Source organism: Rhipicephalus sanguineus, chromosome 1 (assembly GCF_013339695.2).
Source record: "Rhipicephalus sanguineus isolate Rsan-2018 chromosome 1, BIME_Rsan_1.4, whole genome shotgun sequence".
Taxonomy (NCBI): domain Eukaryota; kingdom Metazoa; phylum Arthropoda; class Arachnida; order Ixodida; family Ixodidae; genus Rhipicephalus; species Rhipicephalus sanguineus.
The window spans coordinates 237,418,163-237,439,927 of record NC_051176.1 but is presented as its reverse complement, the minus strand read 5'-3'; the positions used below and the strand labels follow the sequence as shown (position 1 = coordinate 237,439,927).

General features: G+C 44.6%; 2 protein-coding genes across 3 annotated transcripts in view; one reads left to right on the top strand and one right to left on the bottom strand.

The window, feature by feature from the left end:
- LOC119375190 (mitochondrial proton/calcium exchanger protein) overlaps nucleotides 1-8,083 on the top strand; it is a 37,744-nt gene extending 29,661 nt beyond the window's left edge. The window contains exons 11-12 of the mRNA XM_037645379.2: nucleotides 5,109-5,259; nucleotides 6,788-8,083. Of these exons, the coding sequence (XP_037501307.1) occupies nucleotides 5,109-5,259; nucleotides 6,788-6,976 (340 nt within the window). The 3' untranslated portion in view covers nucleotides 6,977-8,083. The remainder of the gene's footprint in view (nucleotides 1-5,108; nucleotides 5,260-6,787) is intronic.
- Nucleotides 8,084-8,521: 438 nt separating this feature from the next.
- LOC119375200 (cardioactive peptide) overlaps nucleotides 8,522-21,765 on the bottom strand; it is a 66,985-nt gene continuing 53,741 nt past the window's right edge. For both annotated transcript variants that reach the window (XM_049420429.1, XM_037645387.2), the window contains exon 5: nucleotides 8,522-8,736. The gene's annotated coding sequence lies outside the window, so the exon portion shown is untranslated. The remainder of the gene's footprint in view (nucleotides 8,737-21,765) is intronic.

Below are 21,765 nucleotides of genomic sequence, written 5' to 3'. Positions count from 1 at the left end.
AGGAAGTCGCGGAGGCCCTCGTCGTCCTTGAAGAATTTTGTTTTGGCACTGCAGACAGCATGCGAGCTGCTGAGCACCTTGAAGGGCTCAGAAAAATTGTGTCCGCGCGAATTTCTGCTCGAAAACAGACACGCATCCACGATTGTTTTGTAAAGTAAAGGTATGTTGAAAAAACTCTTGCATTTATTGTGTTTATTTCGACCATTCGATAATTCGGACATATTTTCCGGTCCCTAGAAATCCGAATTAACGAGCTTTTACTGTAGTTAGGTTGTCTTCAGTGCAACGAAGGTTCTTATAGATGTCGGACACCTTGAGGTTCCTTCCATGATATGCTATGTGAAAACCACATCCTGAGCTTGTAGAATCAAGGCACTACCATTTAGAATAAATATCGTTTTCAGGCGACCAGTCACTGTTCTGCACTAAAAGGCATTTGCCAACCACTCAGTGTATGCACAATGATATCTGCACTTCAAAGCCTTGGCAGATCCAGGGAGGTGTTCCTGGGAGTTGCAGTACGTTTTGATGCCCCCCCCCCCCTCCATCCCCCCTACACACTAGTGCCTACCCTAGATACACACCTCTACTATAATGACAATCGAATCTCACTAAGCAGCTGCAGCATTCCAGCCATACCACCAGGTATCACAGCCAAGCCAGTTGATGACTTGAAGAGCATCAAGCTCTCCACTGTAGATCAGATGACCCCAGAAACTGTTTTGATGCCTTCATGATAATGTGCCTCCAGCTTTAACCTTTCACTGCCAATCCCGAGATAACTCGGGCGACGACACACACACAAGCCCTGCCAATCCCAGGTATACTCGTTTTGCCTCTTTAAATCACTCCCTGCCACTTGCGAGACAATTCTTGTGAAAAAAATAATGCGGGTGTGTCCCGCCGACTATGGAGAGAACATATAAACATATAACTTGATGGGAAATTTGTGACAACAGAGGGAGCGCATGCTTGCACATCGTCTGGTCGCGTCCCTTTGCTAGCAATGCAGCCATAGAGAGTCATCGTACCATGTGCACGCACTATTTGACAGAAGAAGAAATTTAGGAGCTCTTTACTAATTCGCACTCCTAATAAAATGGAGAATTAGTGCCTCAGTGACTCTGAATTAATGGATAATTATTTATTAAAAATTAATTACCATACTTCATTAATTCATTGCTTGTAATGAGTGCTACCTTTATTTTGAGATAATTCCCTATAAAAATGTTTACATGTTCTTAACAGCATCCTACTGCATTGCTGACAGAAAGTTTCTGCATAACATGTGGGGGGGGACCCGGTATCAAGTGTGCAGCAGTGCCAGAAGGACCCGACAGTGAAAGGGTTAAAATTGGATGGAATATCTGTGGGTGACAGCCCAGTTGTATTCTTTTTTTGCACTTTTATTTGGCAATTAAATATACAGCTATTGCACTAGTATAGCCATCTGTGTAGTAGTTATGGTATGTAAGTGCAGTAATGGTGGAAACAAATTGTTGGGTTGTTTGGTTTGTCGAGTTTTACAAATTAAGCTAGGGAACATGAAGGACAAACAGAAATAAAATGATCACAAAATAAAGGCAGTAGTAGCCTCCTGTTAGTCATTGGGAGCAGTTCATTTCAGTTTCATTACTGCTTGGCATAAACTGCGATGCATAGACAAGACAAAAAAATGTGAGACAGACTGGACAAGCGCTGACAACTGTGAACATTTATTGGAAAATATTGCTGCAGCTAGACATTATGCAGATGTGCACAAGACCCTCAGAAAACTGCAACAAACACTGAGGCAATCATGAAAAACCCTCGTGACAACAGAGCAACATGTGGCAAATCTGTAGACAAAAAGCAATGAAAATGTGAAGCATAAATACGCAGTTGACTGCACAGAACCGGGGGGGAAAATTCATAACCTCATAACTAATTCCCTTTAAGATCTTGCTAAGGCTCAGTGAAATTAGGCATCTTTGTCGGGAGGTAATGTGTCCTTGACTCCTTGACACATTCGCTTCCCCATGTCACTGTGAAAATAACCATTTCAGCCATTTTCATCACCATTATGGCTATATGTGTTCATGCTGAACAGTCAAGTTCGAATTATTCAGTGATGGACAATTTTAGGATAAAAATGGTGTGCATTTTTGCTCGTGGCGTATGGGCACAGTCCAGAACCTTCGGTAAGGATCATGTTAAGCGGAGATGAATTAGTAAAAGTTTGCTCTGCATATATTAGAAGAGGGGTACTTGGTTCTGTTGGTGCCACAAGGTTGCTATTAATACACCATCAATTATACTTGAAGAAATGGGAGCTGCACCAGAAAGAACAAGCGTGCATTCTTTCACCTGGATTTCTCATACCGTCCTCATTTGACTAGTGTAAGTGCAGAGTGTCCTCCCTGCACTGCACAGTGTAGTTTCCCGTGTTCAGTTTTGTTTGTACTGTGACTGAATACTGCTCATATGTTGTGGGGCACATTAAATACAGGACATAAAAAGTCTTGGAACGTTGACAAATAGCATTCAGATGTAGCTCTAATTTTTAACACGAAAGTGTTTTATGCCGGGGTCCACCACGGCTCCACTGACGCATTTCCGTCACGGATATGACGTTTAAAATCTAAAGACTGACATATGGCAAAGAAAAAACTATAAGAAAAAGTTCCGTCACCGGGAGTCGAACTTACGACCTCTCGATCGCCAGCGCGCAGCGCGAAACGACTCCGCCACAAACGGCATGTTCGTTGCTATGCTAACGGCGAGCTATTTATGTACACCATTTGCCAGTGGCGGTACTCAGAGATCGGTGGTACTGCGTGTTTTCGTCATCACTAGCGAGATGGCGCGAAGGCCTCGAAGAGCGCGCTTTAAAAGTCGTCGCCCACTCGACCGAGCGTGGTCGCTCGTGCGGGCGCTTATCTCGTGATCTCGGTGGTTTGTACGTATTGCGCTCTGCCTGCAAGTTTCCGTTGAGAGCACGAAGGTCCCCTCGCCCACTGCAGCGGCCGCTTTTGCGAAAGGAGCGCGCTGCTCACACAGAAATAAGTTACAACTCTGACAGTTCGCGCTCATCCTGTGTATATTCGTTCCGCGCGTCCTTTCTGCTTGAGCAGCGCATTGCAAGTTTCGAGCGGCTTGCCGTTCTTCGCGTAACATTACAATTTGATGCTGTAGCATTCATTCCTTCGCGCTTGGGGTGAAAGAATGCACAACAAACGCTCAACTACGTCTGTGAAGACACGTTTCACTTTCGTGTTATACCGATTCCTATGACAGAGGGATCAGCCATGTTTTTTTTATTTTATTTAATTATGTTTCATGTTGTCTAAATAACATTAGAAAGGGTGAGAAAGGGTTTGAACAGATCTTGTAGTAAGCCCTAATTAAATTAATATACCAGTGTCTTTTGGAATGAGATGTTATATCAAAATTGGTGCAATGTTGTCACTGTGTACAATAAAGCCGCAGTGGTCTAGTGGTTATGTTGCTCGACTGCTGACCCAAAGGTCGCGGGATCGAATCCCGGCCGCGGCGGCTGCATTTTCGATGGAGGCGAAAATGTCTGAGGCCCGTGTACTTAGATTTAAGTGCACGTTAAAGAACCCCAGGTGGTCGAAATTTCCGGAGCCTCATAATCTCTCATAATCATATCGTGGTTTTGAGACGTTAAACCCCAGATATTATTATTATTATTACAATAAAGCCGCAATATAACGAACCTCAATTTAACGAAATCCTCTATGTAATGAGTTTTTATTTCCCAATCATAGTTTCATAAGAACCATGCATATTTTTCACTATTTAACGAGTTAATTTTGTCACACAGTCTCAATCTCATGAAGTTTTCAGCTATTTCAAGCTTGCTTGGAGCCTCTGTGGCTAGCAAATTTAGCGAAAATGTAGAGAAAGTTGGCCGAGACAGAAGCCACCTGGACACATTCCTTAGCATGAAACATCTGAGCAGTGCGCATTGAAATTGTGTGTGCAGTAAATACCACTGTGCCGTCTTCCACATCCTCTGGGTGCGAGGCCACCCACACAGCGGAGTACCAGTTCATCTCGAAGACCATGTGAAGGCAGCTTGCAGCAACCTGACAACATTTTGTAGCATTGCTTTGGAGGAAAAGTTGGAAATCTCAAACATGGTGTGGTGTGCTAAAGACACTGCAACGGTTATCTAGAGCTGGAAAAGCTCACGTCCAGCAGTGCTGATGCATTCACAAGTTAAGAGCTGGGTGATGACAGCGTAACTGAGAGTGTAAGGGAGAAAACACATGCCACATTAGGATTTTGGTGATGAGGTTGAGCTGACATACAGTGTATATGTGACGAGCGAGGTTGTAAATGCCCTTGGATACTCTACAACGGTATGCAGCTGCACATTAAAAATAACAGGCATTGATTGCGTCGTCAGCTTACGAGCAAGACATAACTCTAATGCTTATTAAAAGATGTCAGATGAAGCTGACTGACTAGATTGCCCTAAATAAAAGTGTGAGCATTTGAAAGTGTGCATTTTGTTTTTCATGGGGACAATGCATCATGCTTTCTTTACTTTTGTTTTTAAGGTGTTGGCACTGTCTCAAACGGCTACAAGCAATATGTGCATTCGAGATTTGGCGCTGGTGTGGACCACACATGGCAGTCGGACAAGGCTCGCAGTAATCAACCAATGATCTGCCTTATGTGTGGTCTGCGCTGCAGTTGCTGCCGTTCCTAATCACATAATTAGGCATAACATTCTTGCAATGATTCCTGTACAAGTAACTACTAACGAAATATTATTGCAGTAATTATCTGTGAAGCATTGTTTTTGGTGCTGAAACACCAAAACCTCAATTTAGCAATATTAACAATATAAGGAAGTTTTCCACTGCGACTGTGACTTTGTTATACGTATCAAAGTTTGACTCTCTTTAATTAAGCATAAGCCCTTGTTGTCTTTGACTGTTTAGTGAAAGTAGACACTTTGTATGAACTCCAGGCTCAACTGATAGCCTGGTTGCACTGTGACAGGCCTTGATTTTTCTTTTAACTGCATTCTACTTGACCATTGAGAACTTCAGATGCTCAATTTGATCATGGCATTGTCTGTATTTTGCATTCAGGGACAACCTGATTGAAATCAATGATCTGTTGCTGGCTATGCGGCGCATCCAGAAGTCGTCTAGTGACACACGTCTCGAGATGATCACTGACCTTTTGGACACACTCGACATTGACCATGATGGTGCTGTGAAGATTGACCATGTGTTGAAGGTATGTTCTCTCTTCATGGAAAACCAATTTCAGGGGCATTGCTTTAGCGAATGCTCAGTGCTTTTAGATGCAGCTACTAAACATGAGATTACATAGTGACAGAGTATACGTACAGTAGACTCTCAATAATTAACTCTCATAATTCAAACTTTCAGTTAATTCAAACAAATTTCAAATTTTTGGTTGGCATGCTATGTTTTTAATGTACTTTAAAGCCACTTAATTCAAACTGCCTCATAGCATGAATTCGGTAAAGTCATACTTTTTGCTTGTCCGTGCCAGAAAATATCAGCTGCCTTTGTCGCTTCTAGCTGAACATCTGCATTCTTATATCACTAACAGTTGCAAATAAAGCCAATTGCTTGCCTACATGTGTAAAAGCAGCCAAACCAGCCAAACCATGTGCATCAACAATCGTGTGTTGATTAAGGAAGAAACGAAAAAAATTGATACAGTCTGGCCTTGGTCTATCACATGCAGATTGCTTCTTCAGTCACTTTCTTCGCGGTACATTGATGTCATGTGAAAAAGCATACTAAGATTGGGAGGTAGCTGTGAGCTGTCACAGGACACAGCACATTTTTTCCCTTAATTACACACATGCGTACGCACTGTATAAAAACGAGTACCACTACGATCGCGGGCATCTAAAAACTTTACTGGCAATCATTCAGAGCTGTGTCTTACATTGCTGCTGCCCTGAGAAACAATAAGTAAAAACACATGCCAGTTTTCTCATATCGCGTCCCCACTCCCCGCATTACGAATCTTAGAAATTTCAAGGTCCCCAGATTGGCAGGCTTGTGTATGTGAATGTTTCATTGTGGAACAAGTTTGTATGTTGCCCCGGTGTCATATTTCTGATCTTTCTGAACTTCTGATAATTCATACAAAATCCTGGGGTCCCCTCGAGTTTGAATAATCGAGAGCCTACTGTGCTACCATTCCATTCGTATGGCTGGCAGGAACATGATGGTTAGATTGTCTCCAGCCATTATAGTCCTATATTGCACGTGTTTAATTTTTTTGGCATGGGCACCTTGTGTGGTACAGAAAATGCAAATTAATGTTTATTGCATAAGGGCTGCCCCATGTTCTTTGTGTTGCCAAGGCTGTCATTGCTGTTTGCCTTGGAAAGTGTGACACCATGGGTAGGGGACAGAGAGCACCAAATTTTTGCCACAATCTGGTAAGATAAATCTTACGATTGTCATTTTGTTTAATAGCAAAAGAATGTGATAGGTCAGCATCATGTGTAAGGTTTGGCCATGATGTGGTTTAACACAGCCTGTAGAAATGATGTCAGTGCACAGCTGCATCCATTGAGGTTAATACTGCTATATAGAATTTTTCTTTTTAGTACTGTCCAGTTGTGCACACAGATGAAATGTCACAGTGCACTCTAATAGAAAAAGAAAGAACACTTTCTTTAGTCACAAACTAGACTACAGGTCTCTAGCCTAACGCTGGTGATCACCCTGGTTTGACTTGCTGAGAACATGCTTAAACAGATATTTTGTGATTGCAGGTCATCGACACCCTCGGCCGGGAAAATGTCAAGGTGAGCCCAGCTCAGATGAAAGAGATCATTGAGCTTCTTATCAAAGAGGAAGTCCTGCATGCCAAGAACAAGGAGCAGCAGGCAGCCAGTACAGACAGTGCAACACAGCCACCTAGCTCTAATCACGAGCAGCAGCAGGAAAAAAAAAACACATAGTGTGATCAGTGTGCTTTTGCATTGTAATATATTGTAACTTGACAAATGGCTCATGTAACTATGTTGGTTCATTTAGTATTGAGGGCATCCTGAGTGAAGCAGCTTGTGACTTATAGGGGACTGGCTGTTTTATTCTTGTGCATACATGGAAATGTGCACAATATCCATCAGTGTACCAAGCCTTGAAATGGAAAAGATGTGATGAGAATTATTGCTAGATGCTTGTGTTGTTGAACTGTGCTTGTGAAACATATTAGACCAGTCTATCAGTAGAACAATATTTTATTATTTTTTTATCTTTGCTTTTTTTAAAAGGATTTCTGACACTTCAAGGTGTTAGGGTAAATAAGCTTGTTATATTTCCTTTCTGTGGTCCTTTTTTTATCACTCTGTGCATTAAGTTGTAAAGTTGTTTGAGACATGTCTGATGAAATGTGTGCACTCTGGCACAAAAAAAAAAAAAGAATGACGGCGTACTAAAGAGGATTGCCTTAAATAATGAGTGACTCGGCTGTTTTAAATGGTGTACGTCTTGTAATGCTGTTCGCTAATCTTCTAATTTTCGTGGAAGACAGTACCAGTCAAAAGGTCTTTGTATGTGGTGTAATGCATTTGTGCTTTATGAAGACATACTTCCAAAACAGCAAAATTTGTTGGTTAGTGAATCCCTGACATTTGTTATTTTCGAAGCAAATTTGTTGTTCTGGTCTGTAGGTTGTAAAATCATTGTACGATACATCTTTGAAAGCTGTGGTCAACATTTATTCATACACGGATTATATCTAGGGCCTATTTTTGTGGTAGTATAGAGTGACTGTTCTTTACCCTTACATGTATACATATAGTATACTGTGTGCAAAACAACTGTGTGGGTGATGGATAAATAATGTGGCAACTAGGAATTATTTTCAAAATCAAGCATGTTCAATCCAGCTTGTTCATGGGCTAATTAACAAATGCACGTACAGCCTAGGAGCACTGAAAGTTTTTTTTGCGCTTGTTTGTGTTGAAAATGTTGTTGATGTTATGAAATAAATGCGTAATTTAGTAATTTTTATGTTCTCATACTCTGTATCCATTTTGAAGACAAAAACCCTTTTCTCTGTTGCCTCCTTGTCTACTTCACATTTTCTTTTCGATTAAGCAGCTTGCTATACCTTTACTAGTTATACGAGTAAGCAAGCTTTTGATTTCACATGTTGGTTACTTTGTGATGTTTTCCTAAAGAACTCATGCTCACTGCAAGACTCATAAGGCTTTCTCTTCAAGCCAACAACTCTACTGCATATGTTGGTGCATTCACTCTGGTAATTATTGCTTGACATTATCATGGCATATTCGTTAATGCTTCTTGAGAAGGTGCTATCCAGTGCACTGTTCTTCTAATCAGGTGTCTGTGAACTAATTTTTACTGTTGATGCATTTCAGACCTTGACACACCAGAGTTCGTAAACTGACCAAGTTTCTTGCTGTAGTATAACTCTCATAACATAAACATTTGACTCCACATAACTTGTCAACGTCGAATGAACCTACATATACTAGTTGTCAAGTTTCAGGGAGGTGTTTATTGGAGTGCTTTTAGCCAGGGTCGCAAAAAAGGTGTGGGCAGTAGAAGGCCTGCAAGAACCCTGTCTAGAGGCATGGCTGCGTTGGCTGGAGAGCATGGAAGTTGCAGGCATTGCTCAAAGGCATGACCAAGGACAGCGGGCATAATCCATGACAAGGTGTCACGATGTCAGCAAGATGTTGGAAAGCACCTGAAAAAAAAAACAAAAAAACGTAGCTGTCCTTAGCTAGAGTTAAGAATCTTCTCATCATCAGCAGCAGCTTATTATGCTCACTGCAGGATCAAAGCCTCTGTCAGTGATCTCCTATATACCTCTTCTTGTCATTGTACTTAATGCCTGCAAATGTTTAATTTCATAGCAGCCTAATTATTGCATGCAGACAAATATTCTATGACTAGCTTATGCGAGTGGTGCTATTAGCGTTGTCGAGTTGCCTCCGTGAACTTGGAGACTGTGCAGAACAGGCATTTCTTTCACAGGCTGCAAACAGTAGCAGTGTCCACTGTCGAAGTTGTTTGTTTTCCTCCGCCATCACTTGTGCAGAAGTGACTGCGTTTGCATAGTCAAGTTGTGCATACAGAGAGTTGAAATGTTTCTTTGTTTTGAAACCTAACTGCCGTCTGGCACACAGCACAAGCATTGCATTTAGCTTGTGACATTTATGGCAAACTATTCTCATTAGACTTACTCTGTTTGAGGCATGTCATATGTATATTTTCTTGTCATTATTATTATTGGACACCTTACAATGTTCTCTGCACTTGGCTACCCTATAAAACTGTCTTTCAACCAACACGAGATGAAATGAAAAGGTCATCTGGGGCACTAAGAGCCAGCTCCTTTTTTCAATGGTTCTAGCTGAGCAGTGTGCATGATTGCATAGTTAAAACGTGTAGAAGTGCAATACTACATTGGTTCCGGGGGAGGGGGGGGGGGAGCATCGCATAATTGATGCGAAGCACTAATGAGTTTTTCGCAACACAATCATTCTTCCTGAACGCACAGAGTTTGGTTTAGAAATATGGCTTGTTGATAAGAGTACGGGAAAGGGAGAATAAAAAATTTTGCATAGACAAGTTGCAGAATCTTACATTGATGAAACCTTTCAGTTCTTAAAATCTGCATTCGAAAATATCGAGTCACAATTCTAGTCTTGCGCCTCTTCAAATCTGCTGCATTTTCTTTGCTGCCTTGGTGCCATTGGCGCTGGGGGAAAAAAGCCTAAAGTGCCTCTAACACAAGACATGGGGGTCTGGGAGTAGCACTTGCACCGGTTCTTGGGTAAACTTGGGTATCGTATACAACGCTTAGCTACCCTATTCCACCACTTTTATATAATACGTTTTCGGCGTTCGTGTGCCGTGGTGTATTCTTTAGGTTAACCGTATTGCGTGCGCTGCCGAAGCCACAGCTTCAGCATAGCTACGTAGAAAGAAGCACTTGGTTAAGATCTGATCCGTCAGGGGCCGCAACGAGCACCATCCTATTAGAGTTACTGTATATGTTCCCCATATGCAGTAACTCTACATTCGATGGGTTTCTGAGATGTAATTGCTATTTAAACTGTTTTCTACTACAGTCAACTGCCGATTTTTCGGACTCCCTAGGGACCGCGAAATCGTCCGAAAAACAAAATTCATGCTTTTTTATTCTGCTCAAGTGGTCAAATCGCCACAGCCACGTCCGAAATAGCTTTAATGCCTCCCAGTACAATTATCAGGCATTTTGGTGCGCGCCCAGGCTCTCGCAAATACATTCGGTACCTGCCGCGAACTCCGCTTAACTACGTACGTGCCAACTTCCACTCTTGCATCTCGTGATGAGCACCGCTGATAACAGCAAAGCGCGGATTATATTACGGCTGTCTCGCATGAAGCGTTTGTAAACGATGACGCGGAACACAAAGACTGTGGCGGAAGAGCGGACGACTCGTCCGGCTTTCCCCAATGCGTGTGCGCATGTAAACATGCGCACACACATCGCCGAATCGCCGCCGATACACAGCATTCGCTGCCGTGTCAAGCAGATCGTTTCTAGTTGTGTGCAGCACATCGCCAACTAAGCTGACGCCGTCACTTTACTGTTGCTGTATCGTCCGCACGCATTTATCAAGAAAGGGTTCGTGATGCGCACTTAGTTCCTGACCGCACACGGGCGCGGCTTGCTCCGTGGGCGCGGCAATGGCGAGCTGGTTTCGTCCGCGAAGGCAACGTGTCTACGCGGCGCACTTAGCGGTCTCGCACAAAGAGGCAGCAAGAATGGCGGCGCGGCGCATTTGGGTTCTCGCCTATTAAATGCGTGCAGTACGCATGCAACTGCGCTAGGCCACGTGCACTACCGAGCAGTTAACTGAAGATGCTTATCGTAAGGGTTGTCAGCGATTAAGCCGTACTGGCGCGTTTGCCAGCTGCTGCCATCACGCGTACGTGGTGAATGGTTACTGTCAGTTGCATAGCCGGGATTTCGTTTAGAGTTCTTCCATGCATGTGCTTGTGCCTGTGTATAGTGTATAGTATAATGGATGTACGTACAATGTAAGAAAACAGAAATTAGAGATGGTTTGGCTTCGCCAAGCAACGTAGCATTGCGTGGAAGCACGTTCGAGAGCCGCGGACAATGCCAAATGCCAATCTCGACGAACGTACAAGCTTTACAGGCGTGCTGTCGCAACGGTCGAGGAACACCTGGCCATAGCGTCGAATTTCATTCACAGTTTACGAGCTCGGGCACTGCGAAGACCCATGCTGATTTCACATTATTAGTGAACACTTACGGACACAAGCGCTTTGGTGTACAGTCATCTTTGCTGTGGAACAAAGGAGCAAAGTCAGCGAAACTGCACATATCTCGTTTTTCTTTTAGTGGCAGTGGAAGGTCACTGCTGTCTGTATGAGTGTTGTGCGCATGTGCAATAAACGAGAGAAGGGGAATGGATCAAAGGTTCGTTTTCTTTGTTAGACACAACCTAACAAAACCAACTGATAATGAAGTCAAGGAAGGCATAGGGGACATTACTTGTAGTAGTCTTTTAACTATACCGGGTGTTCAAAGTTAAGCTTTATGGTTTTGTTAAAATTCAGCACTTGGAAGAACGTGCAAGCCACCTTTGCAGATAAGTTATGCATCCAGGGGGACACAAAGTGAGACGATAATTATCGCTGTCAGCCGCCCAATTAACTAAGAAAAAATAATTACAGTAATTCCACTCCTGCGCCAAAGTGCGCCAAATAGGATTTACTGCGCCATCCTGATGATATCGGCGGAAATTGCGCCAGAGTCTCGGGTTTGAGGTAGTCTTATCACCGGCAATCGCACCGCCGGCATGTCAAAACATGTTCAGCTTGATCTTGGCGCCGCCAAAGTTACAAACACAGACCAAGAATTAGTCTGCTGAATAGCTCGCGCGTGCGTCCCGAATAAGCCATGACGCCATGCTCGTTGCTGATGCAGGTTCTGTTGTGCGTGTCGGCTCGACGGCAAAACGAACTCTTTGCAGAGGCTCGTGACGTCTGGGCCAATCGGTAGCGAGAAAGTGCGGCGGCGATTCATCGGTGGACGTTGTCTGTTCCAGCAACGCTGCTGATAGCTCGTTTCAAGCGTCGCACGGCACGTAATTAAAGCAGTGTTCACTAATAACTATACGCGCGACGCTAAAATGTCTGTCACTTCTGTTTCTGGACATCGCGGCATCAGAAATGTACTTTATCCTTCATCCAGAAGAGCTTTTTCGTAATTCCTTCCACCAGCACACCCGGGTTCGTAATCGCTCTTGCGGTAAATACCCCCTAAAAGACCCTGCCCTTTCGAGCTCGTGAGTGATAGGGTACGTCCCAATTCGAATCTTTTTCTTGATTAAAAAAATGTAATTAATAAAAGCACGTCCCTGGTTGGAGCAGCCGTAATTCGGTTTTAATACGCTCAGCCGTCTGTAGTGGGCGTGTCGCTGACGGCCCTGACGTCGGAATGCTCAATGTGAAGCGGCTACGCCATGTTACACGTCCTCCCCTCGCCTTCCAGGGTCCATACCTGACGGTTAAAAAAAAAAACAATCAGTTTAGTTTAAGGGCGAAGCAATGAATGCGATACCAACAAATTGTATTGTTATACAGGCTAGCAGCTGACTCTTTTGGATCTGTTCTCGCATAACTCAACAAAACGCTGGTTTAATTGAATGTGGCCGCTCCATGGACCGAAGCTGTTTTTGTGCTGTCCGTTTTTAAACGCGAAGTAAGCATTGAGAACACAACAAGCTTACGAGCCGTCTCCTGGTGCCTCGAGATAGCGTGCACGCCAGTGACCTTCGAGCACTGTGACCAGTGGATCATGGTCTTAAATACTTAAAAATGTAAATCCATGCCAATTTCTCACAGCCATAATCGATATCACTTCCCTTTCAGACTTGACAACACCTCCATTGACAGTGAACTAATTCAAGTACTTTAGGCAGTACGATCATACATGACTTCAATCAACTGCATGATGCTCTCATGTGACCAACATCACATCATCTACAAGCAAAACTTCAGGTTTTCTGAAACGTAACACTTGCGCGGTGCTTCTCAACATGTAATTTTACTCGCATACAAAACATTGCTTAGACTTAAACGTGAATATCCCTCACCCTTATGGAATTCTCACCAGATCTACCTCAGCAGCACTTAGAATCCGCACAAAATCGCGTCGTAAGGGATATTTATTCATCATTCTCATTCGATATCAGCGTTTCGTCGTTAAAAGCCGATTCTGGTTTGGACCCCCTCGCACAGGAGGACGCACTCCCCCCCCCCCCCTCTCTTCCGCTGGCGTCCCTTTATGCTCCTTACGAAAGACGGGTGGGGCGTTTCCTGTTTGATGAGCAATCGACGGCAGCCCTAGCACGTGCGGTGATGTTATCGCATATGCGTCCTCCGTTCGACGGAGAACGCCGGCTCGTTTCATCTCCGTTTCAGCCGCGTTCGTCGCCATAGCTCGCGATCTTTCGCGATCGACTCGCGGGTAGAACATAGGATGCGCGGAGTGATGTTATTAATTTGGAACATGACGGCGACGGCAAAAACTCGTCAAGGATGTCCGTATAATTGCTATCGCAATTAAAAGAAAAGAAATTGAGGAGCCATTCCCCTCTGTGAGGTGGATGACCAGCGAAGCTGTTTAGCGCACGGCACAGTGGCGACATGGTGGAGACCAATTTGATATGCAGGGCCAGGTTGCTGAAGGCCAGGCTGTTAGCGCTATTATTGTGAAAGCCTTAGATGCCTCATCAAACACGAAAATTGGCGGCATCAACAGGAGTGATGCAAAAAAAATTATGACGTGATGACGTCATCATGATATCATCGATCGCTAAAACTTGTGACGTTATGCACTGTGAAGTCACATGATGATGTCACCACATGACATCGTCGCTTTGCACTGCCTCAATGATCGGTGCGCCGATCATGGAGGCAGTGCAAAACCAGGCGCGGTGCAGAAAGCTTGCAATGCCTCCGATCCTGGTGGCGGTACGAAAGCACGTTAGGTGCAGATAGCTTCGAGAGGGGGGCGGGGGAGGATAAAAACATGAAGTGAGAGATGGCTTTCATCTTCGGGTCGTCTTAGGCGAATGCGTAAAGGACCCTGTGAGTTTCTTTTTTTTTTCCTTTTCGCACTGCTCCCTAGAGGGCACTAGGGGTTTTTCAGCGTACAGTCGGAATATCCTGTATAAAGAGAACGAAGTTTGTTAAATCATGTAGTTCCAGTGTGGGTTCCTGGGCATAAGGGCCTATTTATGAATGAAATGGCAGATGCGCTAGCTAGGTCATCATTGAATGGCCCGGTAATTCAGGTATTGCCCGCATCCGAATTCATTACAGGTACTAGATTTAGAAGGAAAATTATGTTAGAGGAAATTTCCGCACCGTCATTAACGACCATATTAAAATTCCAGCATTTGAATCATCAGTGGAATAGTAAAATATGTCAATCACGAGCAATAGAAGTCGCAATCAGAAGACTGCGTTGTCACACTTGCTATCTAAATTTTTAGCTACACAGAGCTGGTCTGGCAGCTTCGCCTAATTGTTCTTTTTGCGAAATACGTGAGACAACGCAGCACTATCTCATTTCCTGTAAGAGGTACTCAACCTTGCGCAAAAATACCTTAGGTGTCGTTTTCCGTCTGCTTAGATTAGAATTAAATGTACAAAATGTACTGTCTTTCGGGGCTTTTTCTCTTGGCCACAGTGACGGGAAGATTACTGATGCATTGCAGGAATAAAATCTACTTTTTTCAAAGTCTTTATTTCTATTTTTTTCTTTTTTCCAAATTCTCGGTTTTAATGCCTCAGTTCTATTCTATATTATTGTTATTATTAGAATCTTAATTCTAATTCATTTATACTTCTTCCGTATTAATTAAACAAAGTTTGAACTTCAATTTCAAATTTGCCTTTAAAAACTAACCGGTTCTTGGTCAATCCCCCAGTGTGGGTATGAGCCACAGCTTCAAGGGTCTACTCTACATTAAACGCACTTCTGGAAACTTTCGCGGAAGCTTGACATTGAAGCGGATCTCCATCTTCCAGGCAACCCGGTGCATGCGCAAACGATGGTCTGGAAGCATTATGAGAACGTTCTTGCTACAGCACAGAGAGGCTTCAGAAAGAGGGAAAGGAGTGTCGGAGGAAGTTGGCTTTTTGAGGCTAGCTAAGTGACGTCATGTTGCACCCAGCAATACAGTCGATTGAGAAGAAAATGAACATGGTTTTCGCCTTGTATTCGTCTTAGGGAAATGCATTAGGGACATTGTAACTATTTAGCATTGAGGCACTGTTGTACGTCGCGGCATTTGTCTACCACGTCTGCTGATAACCACATAGATGTATTTAGAGTGTTAGTTTTATTGATCCAGCATTCTGTTTATTTGAATGTGTCGAAAATAATCGCTGAAGAAGTTATTCCAGACACTCAACTGCATGATGCCCGTATTTTTGTATTATCGAGTGAAATATACAGTGCTCCTGAGATGATTTTCCCCATGAGGTTTGGAATGAATCGAAATATTCCTAGCTCTTCATAAGAGCCCCATAATAATTATTCAGGTGCTTGAATGTAAATGCAACTTGCTTCTCCAGTGTACTCCAGGATGTGAAATAGCTGCTCTCGAGTGCTCCCAGATGTAAAATTAGCTGCTCCAAAGTGCTCCAAGATGGAAATTTTTGCTGCTCCAAAGTGCTCCAAAATGAAAATTTTGCTGCTCCAAAAATTGCCACAAATCAGAAGTCCTCAGTAGCATCACTGTAATTAACTTTTTAATGAGTGCAGCAAGCGGGCATGTTTTTCTGCAGTCGCTTTTCTACACAGTTGCACTTGGAAGAGTTCTTCTAGCATGTCTGTGCCCCGAGATATCTCGCTGCAAAGTTTAATTGTGGTTTGCATGATTACGCATGCAAGACGGTGAGGATCGGCGCAATGTTCTTCCCTGATGTGACGAGCAGTCATTGCTTGCTATCGCCAGCCGGTAGCAAAAAGGGTAACCGTTATCATCTTTTCCTATGCCTTCGACCAGTTGTCAGATTAAACGCCGCACGCAACTGCCGCGGCACATCGAGGAGGAGCTTTGCGCCAGTGCTCACTGTCTTGCATGCGTAATCATGGAAAGCGCAATTAAACTTTGCAGCGGGATATCTCGGGACACAGGCATGCTAGAGGAATTCTTCCAAGTGGAACTGTGTGGAAACACGACTGCCTCCAACTTTTAATAATAATAATATCTGGGATTTAACGTCCCAAAACCACGATATGATTATGAGACGCCGTAGTGGAGGGCTCCGGAATTTTCGACCACCTTGGGTTTTTTAACGTGCACCTAAATCTAAGTACACGGGCCTCAAGCATTTTCGCCTCCATCGAAAATGCAGCTGCCGCGGCCGGGATTCGATCCCGCGACCTTCGGGTCAGTAGTCGAGCGCCATAATCACTAGACCACCGTGGCGGGGCTGCCTCCAACTTTTCAATACAAACATGCCCGCTTGCTGCACTCATTAAAAAGGTAATTTAATCTTCGTTAATTGGACGGCTGACAGCGCTAATTATTGTCTCACTTTGTGTCCCCCCGGATAGAAAACTTATCTGCAAAGGTGGTTTTCACGCACCTCCCAGTGCTGAATTTTAAGAAAACCATAAAGCTTAATTTTGAACACCCTGTATAGTAATTATGATATAAAGGTAAAGAAATTAAAGTGGACGAGAGGACGATAGCCGCAGCATAGGACGCGCAATATGCGAAAGTTGTACGTAGAGTTACTGTATATGCTACCTTTAGGTAGAATATACAGTAACTCTAGTTGTAGGTGTTTTGGTTCGTTCTCTACCGGATGAGGCGGTGACAAGTGTGGCACCAGGCTCGACAAATAAAAAAAAAAACTTTTTTCCTTTTTTTTTCAAAGGGACACTAAAGGCAAATATTAAGTCGACGTTGATTGTTGAAATAGCGGTCCAGAAACCTCGTACTTTTGTGCCAAGGAAGTGATTATTTTGAAATAAAATCACGTTTTAGTGGTCCGCATCGCGTAAGCGCACTTTAAATCACCCGCCTGAAAGCAGTCTTTCCCACGTCACTGTTGCCGTGCCCAACGTTGCCCGCCTTTTCTGCGCGGCGGCGTGCACTGGCGGCGTGCACCATTCGGGCATCCGGCAACATCACATGCATGCGGAACTTTGTCGAACTTTCTGTCAGAGCGAATTTCACGAGCGTGAAAAACACACGCGGCAGTACGCGATACCGAAACTACCACTGAGACGCGACCGCGTGAGCAAAGCAGGGCGCCGGGCGAAGCGCGCAGTTTGGCGAAAACGAAACCATTGAACCACGCGCGCCGTTCCCCATGGCAACGCCAAAGAGGTTCTTTTTTTCCATGAATCAAACAGAAACGAACAAGCAGCATTTTATTACGTCTCTTGATGCACGAAAAGTTCTTTTTTTATTGCAGCTAATTTGATTACTGGTGATTAATTGTAGTCGGACTCTCTAACGTCATCGGTATCATTTTCAAAATGTTCCGCTCGTGGCGCTCATCGTGTGATACATTTAGCTTAATTTCTCGGTAAGTATGGCACTGCTGTTGATAATATTGCCGTTTTAGACGTTGTCATACATTGAGCTTTCACTCTGACATAAATTGTGATTTGCCTTTAGTGTCCCTTTAAATGTTGGCCTAATGCCTCTGCTTCGATTAAATCTTAAAAAAAAACGTAAATTCTCCGCCCAGTTCTCTGGGCGAAGTTCTCCGGCGGCACAATGTACAGCGCCATCTGTCGACGATCCCATAAACTCAATCCGCCATGCTTTGTTGGGCACAAATACGAAACCAGTCGCATATCGCAGCTTTCAGGTTCCGCGATGACTTCCCACTGCTTCGTGCGCTATTCGGCAACGAGGGATCCCTGACAATGCCGGGAACAAGGTAACACTATTTTTAATCGAATTTATTAGTTACCTGAACAAAGAAAAAGAATGTACCGACGCGAACTTGTTTCGTCAACAAGATCGGCATGCACTGTGCTTCGGTTCAGAAATGACCGGCGCACGCAAAAGCGCTCTTCAACCTCAGTTCTTATTTCTCCGTGCAATTTAGTTGCTCGCCTGCAACATAAGCTAGACTTGCAGAACAATATATTGCTAAATATACATTTTAAAACAGACGGCCGATGTCGCACGCGCGCGAGAGAGCGTGATTGATCAACATTAGCCTGTTGGTGTTGCACATCGACGAAAGCAATTATTTACGTATATAAACGTGTGTAGGCAGTACCACAGACGCTGCTGCGCGCGTCCACGGGAAATCAGAGCCGCCATACGAGACTATATCGGCGCAAAGATTTCCAACATGCATCTCTTTGCAAGCTTCGCGAGGCAGCGTGCGCCGAAGTATGTAGTCCGCATGCCGCGTCTGCCCTTCGCTTTACACCCCCTTATCCCTCGCCTTTTATTTTTCTTTTGCTTCCTTCGGTCAGCATGCGCTGCGAACACGGACCAAAGAGTTACGCAGCCGCACAGTAGATAGAGCAGTTTATTCGGTAGATCATCGCACTCATCAATTTCCGCTGACCGCGTGCCCTCGCGCGCCTCATAACCACGGAGGCGCGGTTATGCACGCCTCCGTGGCATGCGAAAGCAAAGAGCGCAGTATTTTAAAAAGATATGTCAATGAACGCACACGTATAACGTTGAAGAAAAGCAGAATAACGATAATACTAAATCCGCGCGATAGATTGCGACCACAAAACATAAACAACCACTGTGCAGTAAAAGAGCATTACATCGGGCTACATCTTTGTGTACAGGTTGAAACGCGCGCGATCAGTATTTTTCTTTGGTTTGCGGCGCACCGCTCATGCACATGTTCTTGCCGTGTTTATTTCCAAAAAACTACAACATACTCTACTGCGGAGGGTGTAGAGATACTTGTGCCTAAAGAAATGAGCGGAGAAAAGCAGCATAGCGTTGCACAGGTCGCACAGAAACAACGTGGTGTCGATATCTGACGAGTGTTTATGACACGTGTATAAAATCACAGTGGGAAATACAATGGAGATGTATTGCAGTGCAAAGTTGCCTAAGAAGTTTGACAGTCACACCTCCTCTGCAACGAACACTTTTCTTAAACGCCTACCTCAGATCTGAAGCGCACGCCACTAGAGAACAGCAGTTCGGCTTTGCGAAGCGGTGCGCCTCTTGCAGCTGCCGTCCCGGTGAGTTTTTAAGCATTCAGAGCTCCGATATTGAGTTTTCATCGATTTGTGGCAGCACAGTGAGGTCCGCTGACCGTTCGGCGCTGTATGACGAAAGAAACAGTCGCATATTCTTGGTCCGAAAGCTTCGCCAACCACTGCGGCTCAGCCTCTCCGTGGGCTCCCGCGGCTCTCCTATATATGGAGACGCTAGCAGACGATTCCGCGACGGTACCCAACAAAAAATGGCGCAGGCGCCCAGTGTTGCCGAAGCGCAAAGCATTATGAATATCCCCTATGTAATTAGTGCACTACTGTATAATGTCTCCTTTGCTTCATTGTCTGTTGTTTGACTAGATCGTGCACATGTGCAGTTAAGCAGTTTCATTTCCACTTATGTAGCTGCGTGCAGCCCGGCTGTACAATGCGGCGATTGAATAGCGATGGCATATGGCTGCCAGCATTTGTGCCACCGGTGAGAGCTGGGGAGTTGGGCGCATCCTTGTCCCCTCGTAAAAATTGATGACACGGCCGCTGGGTGCAAACGCACGCGTGTGCACCCAGTGACCGTGGCAGTGGTATGGACGTGACCAACCAGAAATATGTTGGGCCAAACTTGAAACTATAAATTGGGCGGAGCTGTATCGGCCTCACGAAAAGTTGAGTGCTAGTGTGCCTACATTGCGCCGATTACAAATCTGGTAGACCCAGCCAACGTTGCGACTTGCATGGTCCGACATAAACTCTTGGATGATTCCTGTGTGTCTGGCGGTTTCAAGACTCTGGGGGCTTCGAGTCCTAGCACGAACGTGCGCACCGTCCACATTTATTTATACCTCCATGCCATTTACATGGAGCATAGACCGGTCCTTCCCATCTGTCAGGTCTGCGGGCGGCATCCTGTACACGTGCTGGGAATGTCCCCGCGCATCACACGCGCCGAAATCCTCCCATTCATTACATTTTTCGGGAACTGCGCCTTATTGGCTTGAGATCTATGTGGCTCCTACTGTTGCGCCTCGTGCGCCACACCCACGTATTCTGACACAGTTCACCAATTTCGCCACGAACGCTCATACCCAGGAATTCGGGACATCGCTTTTAGTTCACCTTTTTTCACACCACGTGGCGTACGGACCTTCAACGTTCAAAATTCGCGCGATGACGCTTGCCGTAGTCGGGCGAATCGAGAAAACCACAATACATAAAAAAGCACGACGACGATATCCGCTACGAGCAGCGAGCGCGAACCTAAATCGACGACTGATAACCGCAGCGCATGCAACGAGCGGCCGGTTGGGCTGCTCGACCTTGAATCAGCAGTTCTGTTGCAATGAAAGGAGGCTTACATGTCGCTTGGCTGCGCTTGATAACGACGAACTCTCGAAAGAGCGTCTGCCCTTCTTCGCATCCCCTGCCTCTTCAATATATTTCGTCCGATTATATTATTGTTGGCTCCCACGTGTTTCTTAAAAGTTCTAAAGCAGGAACGTCCTTTAGCGCTGCTGTTTTTGTAGTGTGAAAAAAGCTAACTTCCAGAAAATAATACAAGCTTGTGAGGCGGTGATGACGATCGCGGGTTTCAAAATGTGTAGACAGACGCTTGCCGTCCCTAACTTCAGTTGGCCTCAATTTATGAAATCAATATTTTGCGCTTTTACAAGACGTCTTGCCGTGTAATATTCGCTGCCCACAGACATTTTTCTTTAAAGCTCAATTACCAGCAGAGGTAAAGCAACAATACCTTCTTTGCAAGCACAATATTGTTCAATGATCTTCTTAAAAAGAATCATTTTAATAAAGTCACCTTAGTTTCAACAGCGCCCCTAACAAGCTCTCGCAGCTATGCGCCCGTGTGTCTGAGAAAAACAATAAGGCCGCCTGTGACATACAGCATGTAAAACCATACTGCCCATGCGTAGTTGGGGTGGTTTACGAAATACTCCTCAGCTGTGGTAGGACATACATCGGCCACACTGGTCGATGTTTAAATATCCGATTAATAGAACATGAAGCCTCCCTTAACAATGTATCTGGTTTACGCTTGCCTTCGCACTGCAAGTCCTGCGCATGCGCGCCCCGCGGTTTTTCGAAACCAGGGTGCTTGGGAAAATTCGAAACCAGGTGGCCAGAGAATTGTTGGAGGCTTTTTGCATAAATAAGAAGAGTGCCCAATGTGTTAGTGTGCCTTCCTAAAAAGTGCAACGAATTGCACTTTTTAGCCAAGTCTTGATAACTCAAAGTAGGTTGTCATTCTGTTACCGTGATTGTCAATGTGACTCGCCCATGCGCGTGAAGCTACCTGGAATGCAATGTTCTTTCCAATAAAACAGTTTTTAGTTTGGCACCACTCCTGTCATTTCTTGTCCTCGTTCCTTTGTGCCTCTAAATTTTTGTCAGACCATGCACCAACTAGCCCAAGAACGCGTTTTAGTCGATAACTAAAGACGCCGGAAAGCACCGACTTCATTATGCTCATGGCATGCTACCCAGGCCGCGTTTTCCTCT